Source organism: Alternaria dauci, chromosome 2, assembly GCF_042100115.1.
Source record: "Alternaria dauci strain A2016 chromosome 2, whole genome shotgun sequence".
In the NCBI taxonomy this organism is placed as follows: domain Eukaryota; kingdom Fungi; phylum Ascomycota; class Dothideomycetes; order Pleosporales; family Pleosporaceae; genus Alternaria; species Alternaria dauci.
Window position 1 is genome coordinate 5004240 of NC_091273.1, and position 20592 is coordinate 5024831.

At 48.7% G+C, this 20592-nt stretch overlaps 4 protein-coding genes across 4 annotated transcripts; 1 reads left to right on the top strand and 3 right to left on the bottom strand.

The window, feature by feature from the left end:
• Nucleotides 1-1881: 1881 nt before the first annotated feature.
• Nucleotides 1882-3600, bottom strand: ACET3X_003688 (uncharacterized protein; the record flags this gene model as incomplete). Its single annotated transcript, XM_069448991.1, has 4 exons — nt 1882-2181; nt 2234-2339; nt 2394-3008; nt 3581-3600. The coding sequence occupies 4 exons, from the start codon at nt 3598-3600 to the stop codon at nt 1882-1884; spliced, it is 1041 nt and encodes a 346-aa protein (XP_069310235.1).
• A 1253-nt stretch (nt 3601-4853) lies between these two features.
• On the bottom strand, nt 4854-7105 carry ACET3X_003689 (uncharacterized protein; the record flags this gene model as incomplete). Its single annotated transcript, XM_069448992.1, has 10 exons — nt 4854-5343; nt 5395-5483; nt 5528-6089; nt 6146-6206; nt 6253-6264; nt 6321-6565; nt 6612-6744; nt 6795-6900; nt 6984-7011; nt 7068-7105. The coding sequence occupies 10 exons, from the start codon at nt 7103-7105 to the stop codon at nt 4854-4856; spliced, it is 1764 nt and encodes a 587-aa protein (XP_069310236.1).
• A 1120-nt stretch (nt 7106-8225) lies between these two features.
• Nucleotides 8226-9765, top strand: ACET3X_003690 (uncharacterized protein; the record flags this gene model as incomplete). The annotated part of the gene is made up of 5 exons (XM_069448993.1): nt 8226-8346; nt 8395-8485; nt 8533-9289; nt 9336-9509; nt 9556-9765. The coding sequence occupies 5 exons, from the start codon at nt 8226-8228 to the stop codon at nt 9763-9765; spliced, it is 1353 nt and encodes a 450-aa protein (XP_069310237.1).
• A 38-nt stretch (nt 9766-9803) lies between these two features.
• ACET3X_003691 (uncharacterized protein) lies at nt 9804-13258 on the bottom strand (the record flags this gene model as incomplete). Its single annotated transcript, XM_069448994.1, has 6 exons — nt 9804-10211; nt 10257-10455; nt 10507-10655; nt 10706-12544; nt 12589-12750; nt 12806-13258. 6 exons carry the CDS (start codon nt 13256-13258, stop codon nt 9804-9806), a joined length of 3210 nt encoding a protein of 1069 aa, XP_069310238.1.
• Between the last annotated feature and the right edge of the window lie 7334 nt (nt 13259-20592).

Below are 20592 nucleotides of genomic sequence, written 5' to 3' on the forward strand. Positions count from 1 at the left end.
TGCTTGCCTTCGGTTCGTGTTCAAACTCGTCCGTTTCTCGCCCCCACCTCAAACACGCGGTCGCCCACCACGTAAGCTCGCGCTACTGCGGCCGCTCCCTCTTCTCCCACGAACACTGTCGCTTAGAAGATGTCAAGCGATGCGCGACGCGCGATGCGGCAATGCCCATGAGACCTCACCGCTCGAAATGACCTGTGCCGGATTCAACTGGGGTGACTGCTGCAGTCAATTCTCATACTGGTACGTTCAAGCCATGTATTGCCCCATCGCATGCTTCCGTATACTCGTGCGACACAGCGGTAACACCGAAGTATACTGTAATAGCGGCCGCTAGCCAGGCTTCGGCAATTGCAAGCCTGCATCCTTGTCCACACCCGCGAAGGCCCCAATCACACCATCACGCGCGCTGCCAAGCACGAGCCCATCTGCCTCTTCATCAAGTAATGCGTTGTCGTCTATTCTATTACCTAGTATCTCTCTACGAGCTGTGCTAACATAACTAATACGTTCTTATTATACTCATCCTTTCACCACTCGCACACCACCACAGGTTGCTGATACACTGTTGTATCCTCTCCATCATCCATCTTCCCACAATCCTTCATCTCTGCATCATTCTTCATATTCTCCCCTTTGCACGCGATACCAACGTCGCCGCACCACAGTGTACCAGGATTCCCCCAGTCAGCGTTCTTGTACGTGCAGTCTTGTCCGTGGAGGCCCTTCATCTCGACAGTGCCCGTAGGAAACGGTGGCTTGTTTGAGTCTCGTGGGTCCTTTTCCAATGATACATCGGCTGATATGGCTTCCAGGTCGCACAGCTTGGATACGCCTTGGTCGGTGGCGAAGTAGCGCCAGGACCAGATGTCCTTTTCGATCTTTGGGAGAGGGTGAGGGCCAATCGCGGGGTTGTGATCGATGCCGTAAGTGACCTCATAAGCCTTTTGGAGTAGGACCGTGAGTGCCTTGCCCTGTGGCTGCGCTGGTGCTGGCTCCGGTGCTGCCGAGTCGCTGTAACCATTCGCGCCTGAGCTCTTGTGGTCTTCTTCTTTCGCACCGTTCCATACCACACGAACGTCATTGCCGTCCGGATCCTTGGCCCCGCTTTCTATCCAGCTGGACTTGCCGCTGATGAGATGTTTCAGGATTTCTTGCACCCGCTTGACGCCTGTCAAGCCGTCCCATTGTTCGCTAGTTTCTGCATGTGACAGGTATGTCGCAACGACGCCTGCTACTTGAGGCGCAGCTGATTCCACCATGTCAGAACATATTACATCTGTATTGCGTCCAGGTCGACTTACCGAAAGATGTGCCCGAGACAGTTGCGTCCACTTTCGTGACTTTAGTCATCGCTCTGATCATGTAACCAAGTGCATACACGTCGACGAGGGGCCCGTACTGCGAGAAAGGTACGCGTCCCCGACCCCTGTTGCTAGCGCCGACATTGATTATGGGAAGGTCGGGAGTCTTCAGGATGCTAGGAAGGGTGTCGATGAGCAATGCGCCTTTCTTGGGTGGCATTGGATCTGCTTCGTTCCCGGAAGCTACTACCAACGGCACCCCAAGAGCGAACAGATCCCTTATCGGTTTGTTGTAAAGTCTGTCCAGTTGGAAATCGGCCGATATCTTCAATACATCCGAAGCCACCCAGCCGTAGCCCATAGATCGTGATGTTTGAACAACGCTCTTCAATTCGCGGCCCTTGCTTTTGATGTCGGCTGTGACGAGCTTCAACCCTTCGTACCAGTCCATAGCGTCAGATCGTCTATTAATCTTTACTGGTATCAGAATAGCCTACTTGTCCGTCAGCACTAACACACTACTCATATTTCGAGATAACAAAGCATGAGCCCTTCTCCGCTGGCAGGTCTGCGAGCGAAATCATAGACCACTGGATCGCAGGTAGGTCATCGAAAGCGAGTGGCTAAGCATTCGGTAGCCAAGAGGAGAGGTAAGGAATACGACAGGACCACGCGCGTCTTGCGATAGCCTTGATCGTATGTCACGTACCTTTTTCGCCACACCAAACTTCTTACCAACGGCTTTGGACGCCGTGTTGGTGCCATGGGAGTCAACCTGGGGTGGGGCATCGTCGTCGCCTGCTTCGAGTCCTTCTGAAAGACTGGCTGGGGTTTGGATGATATACCTGTCATCCGTTATGAATTCTTTGCCCATGTCGTCCTATTTCACGAGGTCAGCGTTTGCCATCCTGGTGAGCAAGCCATGCACTTACGCTTTCAACATCTATGTTGACACCCGAATCGATAACGTAGACGTATATGCCCTCACCAGGATCTGGTATGTGAACATAGTCGTGCTTGTCTTTCACATCCATGCCTCTATCAATGGCGTATTAGCTTCAAAAAAGCCTAGGCAACTCGATCGATACTTACTCAAATTGGCTGACATATACCAGAGAGTCGTCGGCGGCCTCCTGCTTTTCCCACTTGCCAGATCTCGCGTTCAGCGCGCTTGGCCTCGCCGTCGATATGGGGGTCGTGAGGGTGTCTTTCTCGTCACTACGCGTGAGAGCTCTTGAGTAATTTAGTCCAGGATCTTCAATCACTTTTCCCACACCCTCATGGTTTTCGACCGCCTTCTTTGCGTCGGCATCCAGACTTAGACCCCACCAAGCTGTGATCTGCCCGTTGTCGCTGAAGTGATATATTTCTGAACCCGATGGAATTTTGGATCGTAAAAACTCCTCGGTGGCATTGGTGTCAGTGCTCCCATCAGGCAACTTGGGGAAGACAATGTAGTGAACCTCCTCGTCCCGGCGGCTTAGTACGCCACTATCTTGACCCCGGTGTACCAGACGAACCGACTCGAGGGCTTCAATGTCTTTGGTGATGTCGTCGCCTTCCGATGTGATGGTCCATGACGAATCGTCGTATCCATCGGTGATGACCACGTTGTCGTCGCGATAGAGGTTCTTTAGCTGGGCTTGGGTATCTGCGGTCTTGGTGTGATCGGTTGCTTCTACCGTATAGCGAGTAACAGCAGGAGTGCTGATTAACTTGTCAGAGGGATCACCCAAACTAGTTGTTGCCAGGATGAAATGGGTGTATAGTAGGAGAATTAAAAGGAAGTGCGTTGTTGATCGTGCCAGTAGTAGATAATGTAAAGAACGTTTGGATTTGAGGATAACGAGCGTATTCCTGAAGTTCTTATACCTCACTGGCCTCCGTAGGTAGATCTGACGTGCCAGGTTGCTTCGCTACCTCTCGCAAGGTATCTTAAAGGCATCATCGAGCTGCGCCGAATGTCTCATCTCGCTGTCATACCATGAAATCATACCGTGATATCATACCGGACTGTGCCATCACCGCAGAGCCGGTTGATACCAGTCGAAATACACCATAAGCGAAGTCTCCCATGGGTTTGAAACAACTTCAGTTCGTGTAGAAGAAGGTTTCGTCGTGCTGACGCCTCGCCTCAACCGTGATTGAGGCGTGGAAACATAGGTAACAGACATCGCGATCGAGGAAACGCAGACCGGAAAAGACGGAGGATCGAGGCGTAGGCCCCAAGGATGTTCTTGAAACACGATTTTGAGGCTTAGGAAAGAAAAACAGCATACTCATTGGATGAGCTCTCCATGCTCTGACGGAGCCGTGGGTTGCCGGGATTGGTGGTGAGAATTAAGTCTAAGAGAGCCGTTCGGAGGTGTCCGTCTGCGGCGTGGTGGACCGTAGAATTGGTCCTTGTTGCAAAGTTCAGACGATGAAGTTGGGGATGGTCAAGAAGCGGGGCAGGGGCAAGTGACGTACAACTTGCTGTGCCGCAATCAATCAGCGCAACCCGATGATAGCTTATGTGGTTCGCGGCCTAGGATACCGTTGGATCGCAGACTTAGCATGCTGTGAAACGTGAGAAGAACAGGTGTGGCCAATTATGTTGGATCGGAGGAAGGTGCTGACCTGCTCCGATCCTATACCCACAACACGCTTACGCTGTCCCACCAACCACTCTTGGTACAACTCCGACACTCGAGAGATTTCTTAGAATGATGTAGCTGCGCGAGTCCCTGAGTTCATGCCCGGACATTGAGGTGCAGCGAGGCAGAAATGGTGCGTCAAACACCACGATCGGCACAAGACTGTGTATGCCAACTCAAGCGATCATTTCAGAGAACATACTGAAGGATTTATGCGCGCCACACGCCCAGTTATCCATCGATGCCACCGACGTCAGACCTCACATGTACGTGGAGAAGCGAATGTTGTAGAGCGCGACGATGAACAGACGACCGACAAGACTGGAACCCCAGACGAACAACGTGTTGGTAGCAAGTCATGCTGAGTCTATAAGCACAAGACCTAGTGAAGAGGCATTCGTGTGCGGAGTGATTGATCATCGGAGAGACGGGTGTTCGAAGTACAAGCAGCCAGCTCATGATGTTGAAGCTATCCCACGGCTTGACTATAGCAAGATCTTCGCTCTAGCGATAGTGGTTTAGCCGCGCCGTGGGGACCTTGAGGACGTAGAGGGACGACAGTCCGCGTACGCCGCCGCCGTCGAGCGACAGCAGGCAAAAGCCGGTAGTGTCACGTGGGGTCGGGTTTGCTACCGTGCTGGGTCGCGAGGCGCATCGCCATCAAGATTCTTAGTGATAGACTGCACTGTCAACGTTGGACGGACAGATCGCGTCCATTGCGGGCGAACGTTCTCCCTCTTATACCTAATGTCTACCTTATATAAACTTATAGAACGCAATGCGTCAAAACAAAAGCGAAGTAGACTATATAGTAAGTAAGAGTAACACAACACGAAATAATGTCTCTACTACTAGAACAACATGAACAAAAAATGGGTGTTGTACTCGAAGTATCATATTTTTACGCACTAGTAAACTATTTCTCCTGCTCTAGCCGTCTAGCATGCTGATTGCTATCGTTCGCGATCGCTATATTGGATTGAGAGGACTCGTTTCTCGATTGAGACGATGACTCTGCCGGGTCCGTCTCTGCAGTTGGCTCTACAGAATCATCTCTGATAAGCCGGTTCAGATCATCTAGATTCTGACTGAAACCGGTGAATCCAGGATGTTTGAACGCCCAGAAGCTACCAGTTCGCCAAAGCCTGGTGACCTTGAGCGCGGCTAAGATAACCAGGACAATAACCTGCGCTGCGTATGCGATGAAGAACTTGCCGACCGTGATATCTGAGTACCACCAAGTCGCACTACCAAACGCAAAGATACACATGCATCCCAGAACTGTAATGATCGCAGGGGCTGGCTGGAGCGACATCAGAAACGCGTGCGCTTTGTTTTCCTCTGACTCGCGTTGGAATCTCGCGTAATGCACGTTATCACCAAGGTCCCTGTCGTACTTTCTTTGGCTGTGATAGATCAGCAGTTGGCAGATCCAGGAGCCGGGGAAAGAAACTTACCTATTCCAGAACTTCAAGTACGCCACACAAAGCGATGCCCACACGACCAGACAGCCGATGCTTGACGCGAGCTGGATGATTTCGACGATCTAAAAAGATTAGCGCGCAACTCAGTTAAGAGGCTGCTACCTACGTATTGGATCTGTAACCTGTCGTTATTGCCGAGACTGAGAAATGGCACCCATATGAAAGACACCCAAGACAAAAGAAGAGCCCGGAGAGGTACCCCAGTCTTGTGATCGACCTTTTTGAATGCCTTTGCCGCCTTTCCGAGCACGCTACTGTCTTGTATACGCAGTGCCATCCCGTATAATGTACGCGACGAGATATATAACGCCGTGTTGCTTGCAGACAACACACTGAAGATGATGGCGCCATTGATAAATCCGTCAAGGTTATTTTTGTCCCATTGTCTAATCGCCATGATGGCGAGGATGTTGGAAAATGAGGCATCCGACCCACTATCGTCGTCTCTTGTCTGGATCTCTCCAATGCCGCCGTAGATTTCCGGTAAATCTGGATTGGTCCATGGGATATTGAGGCATTGACTGAGCAGACAAAGCAGATACATCGATGACGCAATGTAGGCGACGAAACGCGAAGGCCAAGCCAATGATTTTGGAGCAGCTTCAAATGCTGTGACAGAGATAGCTTCTAGTCCGATGAACCCGAAGGCAACAATAGGGATCACGGAACTGTCCCCAGGTCAGCTTCGATCAATGCATCGTAAGCTGCTCCTGGCTTGACTCACCATACAGCAGCGACGTCGTTCTTCGCAAATTCGGGATTGTGTTTGAATCCAGCTTGAAGTTCTGGCAGAGTTAGTGGTATACCAAGAGACACTGTGGTAAGCTGTACCGTTGTTTCGTTCTATCGCGCAGAAGTTAGGATGACAGTTTCCCATGAGACAATGCCTTTCTACTTACTAGTGCCGGCCATGATCCATAGTGCCAAGGTGGTACCGGCAACGAGCAACATCTTCAGAGCTCCACCAACTGCTTCGATCCAGCCGAACCAGTGCACCCCGGCAGTATTTATGACGAGCATGACGATTGGAGACGCGACATAGAAGACCGCCGTTCGGTAAATTTGTCGGTTAGGCCCTCCCCAGTATTCAGATAAGCGCGAAGCGGCCATATTCTGGGCAGCGAAGATCGATGCGTATGTGAGCCTGAAAAAGATCAATATCGATTAATAAAGACCTCAGTGATACTGACCAGTACGCGATTCCAATGGCCCATCCAAAATCCTCATCGATGAATTTGCGAACATACTCAACGACGGCGTTTGGTACAGGAAAGAGCTGGGCGAGCTCACTGATACACTCCGAGACGCAGATAGCAATTATGCCTGATCATAGTAAGTATTGGGAAATCGCCGGTGGTTTTCCTGGAGCCTACTCATAACAAGAAGCGCTACAAGAGCACCTGCTGGACCAGCGACTCGCATAGCAGTTCCGCCATTGCTGAAGATGCCGGCACCAATGACAGTACTGATAATGATGAACTGCGATAGCACACCATCAGCGTTCAAGTCAAGTAAAGTTGAGTTACAGGCCATGAGCCTGATGCCTGTTGACAGGGACGTACAAATATCATCCATCCCCGGAGGCCCTGTCTGATCGTACACGATTAGTACTAGCGCTTGCGGTCCGTTCCGCGGAGTCAACTTACCTTAGACTCTCGTCACGCGGTGCTCGGCGTTCAGGCATCTTGTGCTTGTCACTAATTCAGTCTTTGTGCAATCGGAATTTCCGTGACCGCAGCGCTTACTATATGCTTTGCCTGACGTGAAAGTCAAAGGGCAGGCTGAAGGACTCTTTGCGATCTGGTGGTGGCTGAAGGATCAGGGCGCATCTGGACAGCCCCCAGTCTAACGCATTTCTGGGTAGCGGCTGTCCAGGAAGTGTGTTGTGTGACCGAGGTCTGTTGTGATTGGCTGGCTGTGGTGGCCTCGGCCTTCATGACTCCAGACTGTCAAGCGCTAATGCAGTGATGGCTGACCGGTTCGAGTGTCCTCCATCCGTGGCCGCCCTCTTATCTGTGCCCCTGCAGGACTCATTGTGTATCGAGCGACTCTGCCTGACGCTAGGCGGGCGGGCGCATATAGAGGTGGTGAGGCTCACTTGTGCTGACTCTCGTAGAAGCTTTCCAGGACCATAGTACATCATTCAAGATGGTCCTCAACGTGCTCAGCCAGCAACAGACCCGCTATATCTTGAATCTCGCCGACCTCAAGGCTTTCTTACAGAGCAAATATGGCACCAGCCACAACTTCAACATTCAGGTTTGTACGCCGAACGTCAGAGTGGACGTGCGCGAGCTGACAGTGCCTTCAGCACAGCTGCGACCGATGGTCGTTCGATGCGCCAGAGACTGTGAGTGAGGTATGTCACCGCGTTCCAAACGCATTTTCACTGCTGATAGGTTTCAGGAAGATATAAGGTCAGTCGGTTAATTCTTGTAGCTCTGCGAGCACTTACAAATGCGCAGAGATCTCATCGACTCGATTGATACGTGATGAGCAAGGCATGAGGGCGTCGTGGCAATGGATAGGTAGCGTGATTGGGTGGCTGAACATGTGCGCAGGGATAAGCAAATGGCGTATGTAGCAGGCGCCTAAGTTTGAATGGTAGCTAGGCAGAACTGTGCTTCCTATCAGCGCTGCCTCGAGGGAGCTTGGTGCATGTAGCAAGCCGGAGCTGCAGGCGGACTCGACGTAAGGAAGTGGTTCCGGGATCTAGTCCTCACCGGTGCACCCTGTTTATTAGTCGATGTCAACCGTGACAGCCCTGCAATCAATTCTGCTCCTACTAAACCTTCATTGAAGCAATGATACGTTCTGTTCCGAGAACCCAACAATCTGCGCGTGCTTGGACTTATCCGGCGCACAGGGCTTTGCTGGACGAGAAGAGCAACAAGGTCAGCATCCGCATAACTGACTTGTCCAACGGTGAGGACATGGTTTACAAATCCAAGAAACAGCGCTGACGTTTTGCAGAAAATTATACGTGTACACATTTTACCTCCCCCCAGGACCTTGCGACGGCTTTGACCTGCAAAAATCTCGCTAATACTCGCGTTCGAATAATGTATGTCAAGCCTTGTCTTGAGTCTGAACGAGGACTAAAATTTTCAGTTCTGTTTTCTCAAACAGAACAATAGCTCCCTTGAATATAACCTCAGGGCTACTCGAGCGGGTGTTCTCCGAGTACGACATTGCTCCGGAATTTGCTGATGTAGTCGCCTCGTTTGGTCAAGAGCCCAATATCGCAGAAGGAAGCAGCAACAATGCAACAATACACACAAATGGCAGCGGCGGCTCGATGTTGTCGTATCAGATTCGGTATGTTGAGCAAAATGGTCGCGGTGCGCAGGGTTCCTGGTCCCGTCGCCATACTGGTGTTTATCATGACCATAAAGCCGGGGAGGAACTGGATGTGGTAATCATGCTTCATCCAATCCGGGACCCAGCATTCGAACATGCCATCGCAACGCTGCAAGGTGATACAACGGGGCGTGCGGAGGTCTGCAATAATCCACTTCGACTCCATGAGATCTTGTTCGAGTGTTATATGGACAAATGGCGCTGGTATCTGCGATACCTGGGCGAGCAGTTTAGCAAGGCGAACGACCTCGCAATGGTCATCAAACCAGAGGGAATAGAGCCAAATTCGAGTTTCCTCCGTGTCCAAGAATTGCGCAATACCAACGACCTCGTCCTCCTAGCTCGTGCTGGCTGCGCTGGCGATCTCGATCTTCTCGAGCGAATATGTGTGCTCTATCGCAGAACTAGCGAGTCGACAGACGCTCTTGACACACTTCAATCGAAGATGAGGGGGTTTATAGAGAGTACTGAAGTCTTGAGAGGGCGCGTACAAAATCTGATAGACCTGGTAAGTGCCTAATTGAGCCAATCGATCCGGTATTGACGTGTTATAGGTTGGCTATACATTGACGCTTCATAACCAACTCGAATCTGCAAAAGTCGAGAAGAAGATCCACGATCTGACTGAAAGTCTCAAAAACCTGACGCAGGATACTGTGGATGACAGTGCAACTGTAAAGGTCATCACATTCGTGTCCGCAGTGTATTTGCCGGGGAGCTTCATTGCCGTTAGTACTTAGTCCCTTTGCTTCTGGATATACTGACATTTGGCAGACTTTGCTGGGCATGAACCTGTTTGTTTTCGACGAGCCAACGGGAAAGTTGAGGATATCGCCTGACTTCTGGATCTTCGTTGCTGTCTGGCTCCCTCTAACGCTGATCACTGGAGGCATATACGTATTCATCAAGTTCAGGACGAAGCGAGGTGCTTTAAAACGCGAGACTGGCAGTCATAAACGCTTTCGTTCGACCAGCACCGTATAGCCGATATGTTGAGGATGACTGGTCTGAAGATGCTGGCATCATGTTGTGACAGGAACGAGAGTGATTCGTCCATTTTTGGCGACCGCGATGAGAATCAAGCCATCTCTAGGCGGCATAGAAACCATTCTCATGTCAGCAATGTCATCGGTCGAAATATTGATGTGCGCCCTGAAAGGTCGCATAGCCCGTTCAATGCTGCATCCTGCTCCTGTGATGCGTCGTTCCCTGACGGACGTGCCAAGGATGGAGGTCTCGGTCAAAAGTATGGAAGATCCATCGTAAACATGGACTTTTGATCTTTGACCGACGCTGTCCGTGGTCAGTGAGAATATGCTGCCTGATGTTTCTGCGGGGGTAAAGAGATAGTCGTCTCCATCTAAGCGGATTGCGCATCCCTTGCGGCCGTTGTACGGAAGGACCATGGCGTTAAAATCCCCGTGTGTTCGCTTGGAATGAATCAGCGCAATAAGACCAAGTTCGGAGTCACTTACAGCACGATATCTCCGTCTGCCTTCAAAAACGACAATCGAGCGACCATCCGCATCATTTAATCGCCATACGCTAAGCTCTTCGACTTTTTTACCACATGACCAAGCATAAAGTATGCCTATATCATTGTCTACGGCAGCATGCTTGAACGCATGCTCTACTGTGGTACCGGGTAATACTTGTGGACTCAGGCTCTGCGATCTGTGCGCGTTCAGTTCCGATGTCTCAGCTGCCAATGTAAGAAGACCTTACTTTAGATCAACATAGAATATGTCCCGGTTACAAACAAACAGAACGCGCTCTTGTCTTGCTAGAATTACACTGCGCAGTGTCGATAACCACGAATATTGGGAGGCTGCCCACACCTCGGGCGGACTAGACCCGACTCGGAATAATAGGACCTATAACTCTATCACGACATGCACGATCAGCAATTGACTGTGTTACTGACCTGTTTCACACCTTTAGTGTTGTCGCCCCAAGCTGCGATGAGGCCCGAGTGAACAGACACGTTATCCCAGGAGTTCGCTTTCGGCAATGGCTTAGAGGAATGCGCCAGCACACCTAGATCCGTAGGAGAAATTTGATGGCAACAAATCGTGTACTTCGTCGATTTGGTAAAGATCTTTGACGGTTTGGTGATAGTCGCGACAAAACCGCCAGATGAGCACAGGGCGATGCGCAGGATTTTCGTATCTGGTGTCTGTAAACTGTAGGTTGCTTTCGCAGTTTCTGGCGTACGAAGTACACTATGGTAGCCCGAGTCTATAGTGGATGGTTGTGGTGCTAGAACTAGCCTTTCTGGTTGATCTTGGGGCTGGTTCGGCTGAATGGTATTATCTCTGCTAGTGCCAGTGTTCGTGTTTTGGACATCCGGATCAGCGTAAAGCTCATCGCTTTCGACGCGACGAGGTGGTGTGAATCCTGGATCGTCATCGAGGGGCAAATCCCCCGCTTCAGATTCTGGAGAAGGATCATCGGGTGGTGTGTCTTCGACCTCAGTTCCACCTGTGTGCGTCACGGTCCCCGCATTAGCGGTGTGAGCTCGTACGATGATTCGAGGTGGCACCTGTGCGGTTGCCATAGAGTCTTGCGCAGGGTAGGGCTGCGCAGGTGTAGTTTGCGTATCCGGAGACTGTGGAGGCGGGGTTTGTCTAGGTGGGGGATGTGGACCTGGAGGTCGTGCAGGTGCACATCGTGTGGGTGGAGGTAATGCTTGAACGGCACAATTAGGGCCAGGGCGGAAGCCGTTGTTGAAATGACTTGTGAGATGCTCCATAGCTTGTCGAACTTCTTCGGCGCCCGGCCGCTGCTCGATCTTCAGAATGTCGAAGACTTTTGCAATCGAACATTTGAGGACTCCATGAGCCATAGTAGGTGTTGCCAGATTGTCGGTCATGTTCATTAACCAAGCTTTCATCTCAGGTCGAAGTTCTGGAGTGTGGCCCGAGACCCCTGGGGAGAGATTTGAGCTGGATAACTGTCGGTAGGTGTAGAAATAATCGTCGTTGTGTGTGCCTCGTCGCGCATCACGGAAGTCAGACACCGCAGCTCTTCTACCCGACGAGAAAGCGACGACTTCTGCAAATATGCACCCAAAGGACCATATGTCGCTCCGCCGCCCGACTACCCGCTGTGGTGGTGTGTTGCTCGATCCGTCTGCCGCCCGACTCAGACGCTCCATCTCTGGAGGCTGGTATGCCCCCGCCTCACGTCGCGCATGCGTGTTGAGTGTCAGGTTCTGCTTCTGCTCTACGTAATCTCTGACCGTAACATGGTTTTCACCCTCCTTCTCGTCGGTTTCTTTGAACGCAGAGATCCCAAAGTCTGTGAGTACCCATTTCCCCACTGCCGATGGGTATTGTGGAGAGTCGTTGTCTATGAGGATGTTGTCGGGTTTGAGGTCCATGTGTGCGAAATAAATTTTTTTGTCAAGGGGCCTAACGTCCTCATGAAGCCACTTGAGGGCAGCTGCAATATTTGCGATTTGCTTGTACGTGTCGCTCACGAATTGTGGTGAGTGACAATCAAAGACCGTTTGGAAGTTGTAGACTTGATTTCCCCACTGGTCGTGACCCTCGAGGAGAAAATGATGCAAGTCATACCTGTCCGCCCACGGAAGCAGAATAATATGTTCCCCTTTGTGGAACAATGCTGCTAGGTGAGTTCGGATATATCGGTGACTTGTTATGCTTTCTTTGAGCACACTGAGATTACTGATCTCCTGTCTCGAATTCAGAACAGAACTGGGGTTTTGCGCGTGGAACCGCTTGACGGCAACCACAGTATTCTGCGATTGTAAGTGCAAGAAGATATTCTTCCAGGTGATCATACCTCTGAGGCCTTAACACCAGCTTCCGTGACAAAGTATTTTGGCGAGATTGTAACTTTCGTCACTCTGCCAAATGCGCCTTCCGACGTAGTCGCGTACGCTTGAAACGGTAGACGTCGATCCCGATCGATAATGGTTGGCTCTGAAGACTCATATATCACCACCTAGCCCTTGTCAGTCAAGTTGCATCGTGCGGTACCGTGGGCCAACTGTACTCACGGGGCTGAACATGAATTGCTCAAAATAAAACCGCGTTTGTAATGCTTCGTCTCCAAGATCGGGCAGATCTTGTCGCAGAAGTGGCATTTGTTCGTTGGTGCACAACGGGGATCCATCGTCTCGAATCACGTATGATCTGAACCGGTCGAGGTGTGTGTCGGCACCCAGCCAGACCAGAACAGACAGAAACAAGAGTAGCTTCTCTTGAATGAACGTCACGTAAACTGGGTCCAGGATGTTTGGGTAGAGCGCTCTTTCGATGGTGCCTTCGCCAGACCAGGCCTTCTCTATATCCCCGATACGGATGTAGGCGTTGCTGTACTCACTGGATGCATCCGGAAACCTCTCTCCTCCTATGACCAAGCAGTTCGAAAAATGGGCCTTGATTCGATTGCGGGCAGCCAAGCTGTCGCAATGCGGTTGCTTGTGGTCTGGCGGCGTCGCCTCGGCCATGGTGCGACTGGCATGTCAGTAGTGTCCGGGGGAGTCATTGGGAAGGGAGTCGCTGGGATCTTGCTTGGGATGCTACAGTGCCCGTGCGCGTGACGAGCCACCCCACCATCCCAACATTGCGCGGAGGCAGCATATCACCTAGCTATAGAAAAAATAGGGTCAGCCATAACCTAGCTATATTAGGTAATTTAACCTTAAAAATAGTCTGTGCGCACACTAGTATAGCCTAGTATAGATTATATAATATACTAAATATATTCTTTATATAACGTGTTTCCTAAGTAAGTTAGTAACCTAAGTAAGTTAGTAACGCTAAATTAGTATACTACCTATACGTAATTATTATATAATATCTTAACTATAATAATCCTAAAAGATATATACTAAAGTTAACTTATAGCTTACTATCTCTAATATTAAAGTATAATATATATAAAGTATTAACTAAGCTATAATAATATATAATATAATTAAAAGTATACTTATTTACTAATATACTAGAAAGTATATATAATATAACTATAAAGTAAACTTAAAGCGCCTAATAAGATTAAAAGAAAAAGCTAAAGTCTAGAAGTGTTACAAGGTAACAAGGAATTGCTTCCCTTTTATGCAGGTCGTATGAAGGAAGACTATCGGGCGGACACGATGGACGAAAGTGGATCTAGGGCGGGGCCCAGATCACGTGAAAGGAATAGCATCCCGCTAAGACCTAGCCTCCGGGAGGCCAGTGAGGATCGGGAGGTTACGGCCCTCCTAGGCCTCCCTCTTAGAAGGGAGGGCAAGGAGGACAGGACCTAAGGCAATAAGTATAAGAATGTGTTAGATCTTATTATTACACTCATTGTAGTTAACTTAAATAGTTTATCTCTCACACAGATTGTTAACTAGTTATTCTATCGTTTATGGAATTAGTATTGTTTATCCTTTAGTTACAACAATAACTCTTTTCTACCTAATCATTCCATACAATACCTCACGGACTACCGCTTTAGTCTACCTCGCCTTAGTACGGACCAAGCCTAGAGAAGTATAGCCTAACCCCGTGTAACACTTTAACCACCTTAGATATCAGTAGACGTTTAACCAACAGGACAGCCCAATTAAGATTCAACAATAGCTCATCAGGGAAACGCGCAGAACAACAGGGCTCAGGGTCAGGGACCCTCAACGCCAGCACGCCCTACCCCAGAAAATGATAAGATACTAGAAGCATCCGATAACGAGGGAGAGAACCCTAACGTCACTAAGCTCAGGAATCTTAGGCAACACACAACCACACAGGCTCAGCAGATTACTAAGATGCAGGCAATAATCAATCAGCTTGCAGGGCAACTGATAATAACCCCTAACGAACGACCCGTTGCTACAAAGAAACCTAAGATAGCGTCACCAGAGAAATACGGTAGAGAACGAGAAAAGCTACAAGTATTTCTCACTAACATCGACCTGTACTGCGAGTACAACGAGGTACCCAACAACCAGGAAAAGATCCTCATAGCCAGTACATACATGAAGGATAAGGCTTCCAATTAGATGCAACCCTATGTGGACGATTATCTGCTAGATGCAGAACACATAGGCACCAAAGAAGGAACCCGTACCTTATTCGCAAGTTGGACAGAGTTTAAGCAAGAGATAGGACGCATCTTCAGAGAAGTAGACGCTCAGAACCAGGCAGAGAAGAAGATCACTCGCCTAAGGCAGACCTCGTTAGTATCGGCATACACGGCGGAATTTAAGCAACTACAAGCACGGATCGATTAGGATGATGCGGCACTTCGAACGGTATTCGAAGCAGGCCTCAAAGAGAATGTCAAGGACGGCCTTGTACACCACGATAAGCCCGGGACGCTACACGCTCTAATCGAGCTAGCCACGCGTATCGACAACAGGTTATAGGAACAAAACGATCAGAAGAAATACTTCCGACCTAACCTGCCCAACATAAAGAAACAGCGTAGTAGATTCGACAGGGATAGCGACGCCATCATGACCGGCAAGGTACAAGAGAAGGCCAAAGACAAGAAAACCCGAGGAGGTAAAAGACACGACGGTCTCTCCAAGGAAGAACGCCAGCGGCGTTACGACAACAAAGCATGTCTCCAATACGGGAAGACAGGACACTTCGCTAGGGATTGCGAAGAAGAACAAGTCAAACAGGCAGCTGTCAAGATCCGGATAATCAGACAAGGCACGCCTTACCCGGCCAGGATAGAGCCAGATAACAACCTAAGCGACTTAGACCTATACGAAGAGGCACGCTTAGAGGATAAGGAAGGCTACGAAATCGTCCCAAGAGTTAAACCAGACAACGAAGTTCTCACCATAGGCCAGCCAAAGAAGACTGACTAGAAGGTCAAAGGCACCATCGTGATAGAACGATTAGCCAACAACCAGTATTAGGTATGTAGTAACAAGACACACTACGCCGACGAATGCACGGTTCGCGAACGAATCATGATTACCGGCCCAAATGCCGAAGAAATTAGGTATCAGGCGATACACCAACAACCCTACTTCGATAATCTAATGGTTGAGGTCGAGGACCAAGAAGCCCACGAAGTAGAAGATACCAAGGATCACAAGGATTTGTGTTAGTATGACTGCAAGATAAATTGCGAGTTCCATAAGCAAGATAAGGAGGATTACAGGACAGACCAGGACCGGTGCTGCCACCTAAACCTCTAGGCAGACGAATGTCTAGCAGACATCTGCCATCTACACGAACTAGAGAAAGTGGAGATCTACTACAGACTTCTATGGACGCAATGTAGGAACGGGTGTAACTTCTATCGTAAGCAGCTTAAGGAAGCATATAAGGTAGATGACTATTACTATCGCACCCTATCATCAAACATCTGCGAGGTAGTAGATTGTAAGATTCACGAGGCTAAGAAGGCTCAACTAAGGAAGAGGATCACTAGGGAGGAGATACCTCACCAGAACATTCATTAGAGCTTCTGTTACGACGACAGGTGCTTAACGCACTACAGCTCAAAGAATAACACAGGCTACTTTCCTAAGTACAGGAAAGGTAAGCAGTTAAAAAACTAGGATGCCGCTAGGGACAGGGTCACGCTAGTGAAGGCAGTCCTAAAACGACCCTTAGGAAGGTGCAGGATACTGATAGTCAGGTAAAGTAGCTGCTTACGACCGTATCTATATAGGGACGAAACATCGAGGCGCTCGTAGATAGCGGGGCCGCACGAACGATGATCTTACCTAGAGTAGTAGAGAAACACGAACTACCCTACTGGGTTAAGAAGAACCTAGTATCAGTACTGTTAGCCGACGAGAAACCTATGGAATATAGAAACGGCATGATACGGATGGAAACCGAATTAACAAAGCTACGGATAGCTGGCATAGAGTGCTAAATGAATATCGACATAATAGAACTAGGAGGACTAGACATGTTAATTGGTTATGACTGGCTAGATGCCTATAACCCCGCCATCGACTGGCGAATGAAGACGATACTTAGAAGAGAACCTGTGCACAAGGTTGCTAGAGTACGCTAAAGAGTGAGCCCGAAGGACTAGAGCTTAACCTAGGACGGGAGGTTCGGTAAGATCTCGCCTTATAAGATCATGAGAATCTATGAGAAGGACCCTCAAAGAGTAGGAGTCATATGGATAAGACGAGTCGCGACTACGAAGGAAGGACCCTTACCACTAGAGATACCAAGAGAGTATTAGACCGACGAGTTTAGAGAACTCTTCGAGGAAAACGAAGCCACGGACTTGGTAGACCATCAGGATTAGGATCACGAGATCATCCTAGATGAAGGGGCAAAGTTAAGCCCAGGACCTATGTATCCCATATCGCCCGAGCACGATGCTGAGCTAAGGGAGTACATCTAGAAGAATCTGAAGAAGGGATTTATCTGACCAGGATCAGGCCTAATGGCCTCACCCATCTTGTTCGTAAAGAAGCCTAACGGGAAGTGGCGACTATGTGTCGACTTCCGAAGGTTGAACAGCGTTACTTAGAAGAACTGATATCCCTTACTACTAATAACTGAGCTTATGGATCGACTCTAGGGAGCTAAGTGGTTTACGAAGTTCGACGTTTGGGAAGGATTTCACCGAATTAGGATCAAGGAAGGACACGAATGGATGACAGCGTTCAAAACGAAATATAGACTGTTCGAGTACATAGTAATGCCTTTTGGGTTAACGAATGCCCCGGCAACGTTTTAGTCAGTTATTAACAACGCTCTTCACGAGTACCTTGGAATCTTTGTTATAGCGTACATCGACGATGTGCTGGTATACTCTAGCGGGACGCTAGAAGAACATGTGGAACATGTCAAGAAAGTGCTTAGGAAGCTTAAGGAATACAAGCTGTACCTGCAGCTGGGGAAGTGCGAATTTCACACGAAGGAAACGGAATACCTAGGCTTTATAATATCTACAGAGGGGGTGAAGATGAACCTAAAGAAGACAGCGGCTGTATAGGAATAGCCAACGCCTAAAACAGTCAAGGACGTGCAATCCTTCCTAGGATTTGCCAACTACTACTAGAAGTTTATTAAGGATTACTTAAAGATTACAACACCTCTCTCTGAGATCACGAAGAAGGAAGTTGGTTTCAAATGGAATGAGGAACATTAGGAGGCTTTTGATCGAATTAAGCAGATATTCCTTGAGGCACTAGTACTAGAGATGTACGACCTAAAGCGAGAGACGCGAGTTAAGACTAACGCGTCAGATTATGCACTCAGAGCTGTATTGTCACAGCAGTGCCCAGATAAAAAGTGGAGACTAGTGTTCTACCACTTAAGAAAGTTCTCTGGAGCAGAACTAAACTACGACGTTCACGATAAGGAGCTACTAGGAGTAGTCAATGCCTTTGAACAGTGGGAAGTCTATTTGCTAGGACTACTACACTAGATCGAGGTTTTTACTAATCACTAGAACTTGGCAGGTTTCATGACAACGAAGAAACTCAACCGACGACAAGTCCGATGGGCTGAGATGCTAGCTCAGTTCGACTTTAAGATAACTCACCGCGCTAGAACGCTTAACGGAGCTGCGGATGCTTTAAGCAGGAGATCCGACTTACGTGAGGAAAATCATAAGGAACCACATAACGCCATGTTCAAGAAGATGCCTGATGGCACACTACGTTACAACCAGCCGGAACTAGCTAAGATAGCTAAGGTGGCCGAGCGGGTAGAAACACTTCAGCAGCAGTGGCAGCAGAGAGCGGCCAGCTGGCAGTTCGAGCCTGACGAGAACGGCTCCAACGAACTGTTACAAGACGAGCGAGAGTACCGAGATATGATTCGAAGCGATCGAACATATGTACCCCCACACATGAGATTGAGTCTTATTAAGGAACTGCATAAGTCCCTAGAGTATAGATATATATCGCTAGAAGAAATGGTCAGGCGACTATCAAAGGTGTTTACGATACTACGCTTGCGAGCGAAGGTGCAGGACGTCCTAGGCAACTGTTTAGCTTATTATTAGAACAAACCTAAGAGATATAAGCCCTATAGCCTGTTACAACCCTTACCGCCACTAACAAGACTATAGAGTAGCGTAACGATAGACTTTATAGTGAAGCTCCCGAAATCGTTAGAACTAGGATCTAGAAGATTATGCGACACAGTCCTAGTCATCGTGTATTGTCACACGAAAGGAGCAAAGTTTGTGCCTATAGAAGAAACTATTACAGCAGAAGAATACGCGTATGAGGTTAGTAAGGCACTTATGTTAGAACATAGGATACCTAAAGAATTTATCACTAATCGTGATAAACTGTTCACTTCTAAGTATTAGAATATATTCCTAGCAAAGCTGGGTGTGAAGAAGAAACTATTAACTAGCTTCCACCCCGAAACAGATGGCCAGACGGAACGAACGAACCAGACACTAGAACAGTATCTAAGGATGTACGCTAATAAGCTGTAAGATAATTAGGTTGAACTCTTACTGACAGCATAATTAGCCTACAATAGTACTAGGTCTGCGACGACTAAGTACTCACTACACTACGCGAATTACAGATATAAGCCGGTTACTTATTAAGATCCAAAAGATATAGAGAGTATTATAGTAGGTGCAGACGACAAAGCCCGCTTAATGCAAGGACTGTATAAAGAATTAAGTAAGAATATAGCTTATAGGAACCTTATAACAGCTAAGGCGGCTAATAAGCAAAGGATTAAGGGACTAACCTTTAAGAAGGGGGACAAAGTTTTCCTGTCACGTCAGAACTTGAAAACTAAGCGACTAAGCAAGAAACTGGACAACCTCCGAATAGGACCATTCGAGGTTCTAGAGGAAATAGGTAACATAAACTACAAACTCTAACTCCCACCAGGCATGCGCATCCACCCTGTCTTTCACAAGAAACTCCTAGAAAGAGCACCTCTAGATGCCGAGCTAGCTACCGACATAGAGCTCGAAGACGATAAGTACGAGGTCGAAGAAATCAGGGACCTGCAGAAAATCGGTCATCAGTGGAAATACTTGGTCAAGTGGCTAGGATGGCCAGAGAGCCAGAACACTTAGGAACCAAAAGAAAATTTGACGAACTGCAAGTCACAGGTACGTAAGTACCATCGGAAACACCCAGAGAAGGGAGGACCGGGTCCTCAAGGGAAGAAAAGAATTCAGAAAAAGGATCGAAAGAAGCGTCATCCTGCAACCAGCCCAAGTCAGTCGACAGTCCGGGTAGCGATAGTTCAGTTGGTTGAAAGTCCGTACCAGGGGCAGAGTTCCCCTCAGCTTGCTCTTTCGCGCGATCCTAAAGACTTAAAATAGCGTGATCTCAATCAGCGAATGCTCGCTCTCGCGCCTCAGTCTCTGCCACTTCTAGCCGAAGTCAAGCGACCTCAGCCTCAGCTTGAAGAAGCGCCAAGCGCTTCTCGCGCTTTTCAGCCTTAACCTTCTCCTACTCTTCCTCAGTCACAAATAAGCTACACTCAGCTTTCACTAAAATATAGCCCGCACACTGCCCAGAGGCAGTGTCCACAAAATAACGAAGATTCTTCTCCTTACACCGCTTACAATAAAAGGTTATCTCGTTCCCTTATTAGCGGATATGGTTAGCACGAGCCTAGCGCTGTTAAGTTAAGTTCTAGGTACGGACGCGTCGAGAAGTCTAAACCTTAGGTATAGTCAGGGAAAGTGAGGAAAAGAGGAAAGAGAGGATACGACACCACCAGAGTAGCTATACCTCTACCACCGCCGCCAGACTAGGCGCGGGAAAACGATAATCCAGAGTATCAAGACGATACGCCTAAGAGGGGGGGTAATGTTACAAGGTAACAAGGAATTACTTCCCTTTCATGTAGGTCGCATAAAGGAAGACTATCG